This window comes from Ranitomeya variabilis, chromosome 4 (assembly GCF_051348905.1).
Source record: "Ranitomeya variabilis isolate aRanVar5 chromosome 4, aRanVar5.hap1, whole genome shotgun sequence".
NCBI classification, from domain to species: Eukaryota; Metazoa; Chordata; class Amphibia; order Anura; family Dendrobatidae; genus Ranitomeya; species Ranitomeya variabilis.
Window position 1 is genome coordinate 733,319,634 of NC_135235.1, and position 6,000 is coordinate 733,325,633.

General features: G+C 38.5%; 1 protein-coding gene across 1 annotated transcript in view; it reads left to right on the forward strand.

Moving 5' to 3' along the window:
• The window catches only part of LOC143768257 (uncharacterized), a 28,908-nt gene extending 23,521 nt beyond the window's left edge, over positions 1-5,387 (forward strand). Inside the window, exon 6 of the mRNA XM_077256950.1 lies at positions 2,404-5,387. Coding sequence (XP_077113065.1) covers positions 2,404-4,580 — 2,177 coding nt within the window. The 3' untranslated portion in view covers positions 4,581-5,387. The remainder of the gene's footprint in view (positions 1-2,403) is intronic.
• Positions 5,388-6,000: the final 613 nt, after the last annotated feature.

Here is a 6,000-nt window from a genome sequence, read left to right on the forward strand (position 1 = left end):
TTTTGATTCAATAAAGGAGTCTGAGTTTTATACAAAATCACTATGGTTAGTAACGATTAGGTGTCTTATAGACTCCTCTTCCTTACTAACCTGTGGGCTTGATGTCACCTGATAATACAAAGGTGACATCAACCCCACAAATGTTAACCCCACTTGTAACCGCTACAGGGCAAGTGGGAAGAGCTAGGCTAAGTGCCAGAATTGGTGCCTCTATAAGATGCAACATTTCTGGGGCGGCTGAGAGCTGATGTTTCTAGCCTGGTGGATGCCAATATCCATGGCCCCTTCCCAGGCTATTAATATCAGCCCACAGCTGTCTGTTTAGCCTTTGCTGGTTTGATTTTATAGGGGGAACCCTGTCAATTTTTTTTTTTCTGGGGTTTCCCTGTAAACTAGCCACTAAAGGCTAAGCAAACAGCTGTGAGCTGATATTAATACTCGTAGCCTGCGAACCTTTGGGTATTGGCTCCTCAGAATATTAATATCAGCTGTCAGCTGCTGTCTGCTGGTTATGAAAATTAAGTGGGAGCCCACACAATTTTTTTTAAATATTTTGAAATATAAACAGATATAGCATTTCACGCAGATTTCTGATAATTGTTTTTTTGTTACAGCATATCTAGGTTAATTATATTAATGATCCGACATAGGCTGGTGTGTGTCTGTCTTTATTTAATATTAATGAGGGTATCAGGCTGAAGAGGTTTAACAAGGAAATGACATCACAACTATTTTTTATTTTTTTTAATATATCTTTATTTAGCTCTTTGGATTCACAAAAATGCAGAAAAACCGCGCGTATTATCAGCTGCATTTTTCTGCCAAGAGATGCAGAAACCTTGCAGAAATTTCTGCAAGCAAATACGCAACGTGCGCACACAACCTTATAAATAGCTCTATTTAAAAGTATATTTCTTGTTGAAATTAATGTGATAGAAAATATTGGCCTTTACAATAGTTTATATTGCTAACAGTCCCATACTCTAATTACCCCAAAGAGGTTTTGCCGTTAGTTGCTCATTTCTTTTTTGTACTTAAAAAGACTGTTCAGCTTGATTATTTCAGTAGGTGTGTTATATAGTCGTAGTTTTGCCCATCATCCTTTAACTTCTTTAACCCCTTTACATCTGGACTTACACACAGACCCCTAGGTTTGGGCCACATTGATACTTGCTTTTCAGTAGTATGAGATGGCAAGAAGAATAGTCAGGTAGTCTGACTGCAACCGTGAGGGAAGAGAAAATACAAAATCAAAGGTACGAGTAGTCAGTAAACAAGCTGGGGTCACAACAAGAAACAAATACACAAGCTGGGAGCTGAGTACAGAGGACTGAACCAGAGGAGAACAAGCCTGTATCTTGCAGCTTCCGGCAATATGCTTCAAGCTTCAGTGGAGTGCGGTGCTTTCCAGTTGGCTGAAGTAGGGTGCAAATTACTCTAGCTGGACAGCGTGCACACCCAGACTGCCAGAATGGATGGTACCCCCGCCAGAATAGATGTTATCACAGGTTGCAGGCACCTTAAACTTGGTGGCTCGACAGTCTGTGCCCCCCAGAGCTTCTGGTTCTGTTGTCTCCTCCATTACCAGCGCCGCCTACAGAATGAATAAGCAGACGTCATATTAGCAGATCCCAGAGAAGATGGGACACAGCATTTGTAGACTCCCTAATATGACAATGTCAGAAAACCAGAGCAGTAGAAATCCCCATAAAGTGACTCCATTTTGGACAGTATAGCCCTCTGTGAATTAATCTATAGAAGTAGTGACAATTTTGACTCCACAGCCACTTTCCGGTAATTAGCGTTCAGTGGATGTTGGAGAGTAAAAATTAAAAATATACCATTTTATTACCCAACACATAGTGCCCAGATTGTGCTACAGAAGACACACGCACCATAAATTAAGTGAGTTCTTCTCGCTATAGTAATGCCAAATACATGGATGCTAAATGTGGTTTGGGCACACTGCAAGGCTCCGAAGCGAGGGAGAGATGTAACTTTGGAAGAGTGCATTTTGCAAGATTGGTTTATGGAAGCCATGTTGCTTTTCAAGCCACTACTAATGTAGAAACCTCTGTTTTTCCATTGACAGTTGATGGACCTGAGTGGGGACTTGTTTTTTGTAAGATGAGTAGAACTTTTCATTGGTATTATTTTGTCTACATAACATTGTTTGGTGGCTTTTTATTCCATATTTGGGAGGTAGAATGAACAAACAGTTGAACACCACACTCCACTGGTTTATGCCATGAGGTTTTCTATTAGACTGTCAACTGTCATTTTGTCGGTGAATAATTCAAATATTTTACATAACTTGCCATTATTAATGACAGTTTAAATAGAAATGTTCAAAAATTAAGTTTGAGGATATTTCATTGAAAAATATTTTTTTATTCTTAGCAGATTACTGTACCAGGAGATCAGAGGTGCCGCTGACATCTTCAATTTATAAATCAGATGATCTTGAGATCACACAGGATACAATTGAAGTGAATGTCATTATGCCAGATGTACCATCATCCCTTCACAGCAAAGATCTGTCATCTGATCTTTTGAAACAAGTCCTGTCTTCTGATTCATTACCAACTACTAAGGAAAATCAAAGTCACAAAATAAGCTTTAAAAAGCGAACTGTTCCTAAACCAAAGAAGCCGATTTCATCTTCCGAATATGGAAATAGCATTCCCCTTGAAAAGTCTTTTATTAAACATCAAACAATTCACACAGCAGAGAACAGATTTTCTTGTTCAAAATGTGGGAAATGTTTTAACCAGAAATCAGATTTGGTTAGACACCAAAGAACCCACACAAGGGAGAAGCCTTTTTCCTGTTCAGAATGTGGGAAATGTTTTAACAAGAAATCAAATCTTGTTATGCACCAACGAACTCACACAGGGGAGAAGCCTGTTTCCTGTTCAGAATGTGAGAAATGTTTTAGCCAGAGATCAGATTTGCTTAAGCACCAGAGAATTCACACAGGGGAGAAGCCTTTTTCATGTTCAGAATGTGGGAAATGTTTTACCCAGAAATCACATCTTGTTATGCACCAAATAACTCACACAGGGAAGAAGCCTTTTTCCTGTTCAGAATGTGAGAAATGTTTTAAACAGAAAGGGAGTCTTGTTATGCACCAAATAACTCACACAGGGCAGAAGCCTTTTTCATGTTCAGAATGTGGGAAATGTTTTACCCAGAAATCACATCTTGTTATGCACCAAATAACTCACACAGGGAAGAAGCCTTTTTCCTGTTCAGAATGTGGGAAATGTTTTAAACAGAAAGGGAGTCTTGTTATACACCAAATAACTCACACAGGGCAGAAGCCTTTTTCCTGTTCAGAATGTGGGAAATGTTTTACCCAGAAATCACATCTTGTTATGCACCAAATAACTCACACAGGGAAGAAGCCTTTTTCTTGTTCAGAATGTGGGAAATGTTTTAAACATAAAGGGAGTCTTGTTAAGCACCAAATAACTCACACAGGGGAGAAGCCTTTTTCATGTTCAGAATGTGGGAAATGTTTTAACCAGAAATCACATCTTGTTATGCACCAAATAACTCACACAGGGGAGAAGCCTTTTTCATGTTCAGAATGTGGGAAATGTTTTAAACAGAAAGGGAGTCTTGTTATACACCAAATAACTCACACAGGGCAGAAGCCTTTTTCCTGTTCAGAATGTGAGAAATGTTTTAGCCAGAGATCAGATTTGCTTAAGCACCAGAGAATTCACACAGGGGAGAAGCCTTTTTCATGTTCAGAATGTGGGAAATGTTTTAACCTGAAATCACATCTTGTTATGCACCAAATAACTCACACAGGGGAGAAGCCTTTTTCATGTTCAGAATGTGGGAAATGTTTTAAACAGAAAGGGAGTCTTGTTATACACCAAATAACTCACACAGGGCAGAAGCCTTTTTCCTGTTCAGAATGTGAGAAATGTTTTAGCCAGAGATCAGATTTGCTTAAGCACCAGAGAATTCACACAGGGGAGAAGCCTTTTTCATGTTCAGAATGTGGGAAATGTTTTACCCAGAAATCACATCTTGTTATGCACCAAATAACTCACACAGGGAAGAAGCCTTTTTCCTGTTCAGAATGTGAGAAATGTTTTAAACAGAAAGGGAGTCTTGTTATGCACCAAATAACTCACACAGGGCAGAAGCCTTTTTCATGTTCAGAATGTGGGAAATGTTTTACCCAGAAATCACATCTTGTTATGCACCAAATAACTCACACAGGGAAGAAGCCTTTTTCCTGTTCAAAATGTGGGAAATGTTTTAAACAGAAAGGGAGTCTTGTTATACACCAAATAACTCACACAGGGCAGAAGCCTTTTTCCTGTTCAGAATGTGGGAAATGTTTTAAACAGAAAGGGAGTCTTGTTAAGCACCAAATAACTCACACAGGGGAGAAGCCTTTTTCATGTTCAGAATGTGGGAAATGTTTTAACCAGAAATCACATCTTGTTATGCACCAAATAACTCACACAGGGGAGAAGCCTTTTTCATGTTCAGAATGTGGGAAATGTTTTAACCGAAAGTCGGTTCTTGATCACCACCAGAGAACCCACACAGCGTAGAAGCCTTTTCCATGTTCTTAATGTGGGAAATGTTTTAAACGGAAATGGTATTTTCTTAAAGGAATTGTCATCATGTTTGGCCTTGTTAAAATAAAAAAAATCATATTCACCTTCCGTGCCGGTGCTGTTCCAGTGGTATCGTCACTTGCATTCTTGGGACTCAAATATGAGGTTGTTGCATCACACGAGCCCTGTGTCCAATCAGCCTCAGTTTCACTGTCCCCACCCTCAGACGTATTGAACATGAACAGGAAGCCAGTGCTGTGACTTCTCTTTGACTTCCTCTTATTGTTCGATTTGTTTGAAGATGAGAACAGTGAAGCCACCACTAATTGGATGCAGGGCTCATATGACATAAAAACCTGAACCTCCGAAATGCAAGTGCTGACACTGCTGGAACTGACCCAGCATGGGAGGTTTATAGAAGTGTTTATATTTTAACAGGACCAAACATGAGGAATGAGAAGTCAAAATCCCATACAGAGGAGATCATACCTAGAGTGTGAAAAATTAATTACTGGAAAATATTATTTTGTTGACCATCAAAAATAATTCAAACTATATACGTTATTGACAAATTGTACAAAAACATTTAACGGACGTATTATTGAATGAGAGAGGGAAATTACTTTAGAACTTACTATATTTCTTAGACTATAAGACACACTTTTTTTATTAGATCATTTTATTAAGAAAATTACACAATAGTTTTTACAAAGAGACATCAGTAGAACAAAGATATTTTCAATGTTACATGGTATCATTAGATGTTATTGTTGTACATAAAATACAATAAAGTTGTCATCTTCCAAGGATTCGATTTTTTTTTTTCATTCAAACTAATACAACCCCCCTCCCCGATAACACTCCAGATAAATCTGTATTCATACTATTATTTTTTTATGATGTGTATACATTAGAATATCTGCCATTCAGTTATCATAATTACTGTAGTTTACATGTGTACTTGCCCTTCTTATATAATTTCACCTGGATTGATGATACTACAAGTGTTCATGAAGCCAGAAATTGCCATGTGTCCTCTCAGGAGTACTCCAGATGGTAGGCCTGGAACATTCATCCAGGATCCTCAGGTGTTGTCAAATTTCCAACCAAATAATATTGTTTTGCTTATTTATTAACTCATTAACTGTCGGTGGTTGAGTGTCTGTTCAATGTTGTGCAATAAGTTTGCGAGCTTGATACAATGTTCGCAAAAGACCTACAGCCATTGTGGATTTAAAACTTCCGTAATCAGCATCACATCTGCTTCCTCTTTTAATGTAGCTGTCGGGATGGTCTCCCAATGCGAGACTGAGAGAGTTTATGATAGATGTTTGAAATTAAGCCGGTCGTGTATTTTGCCGCTGCTATTGAGTCTAGTAAATACTTTTTCAGTATATCCTGTGCCGCAGCGCTA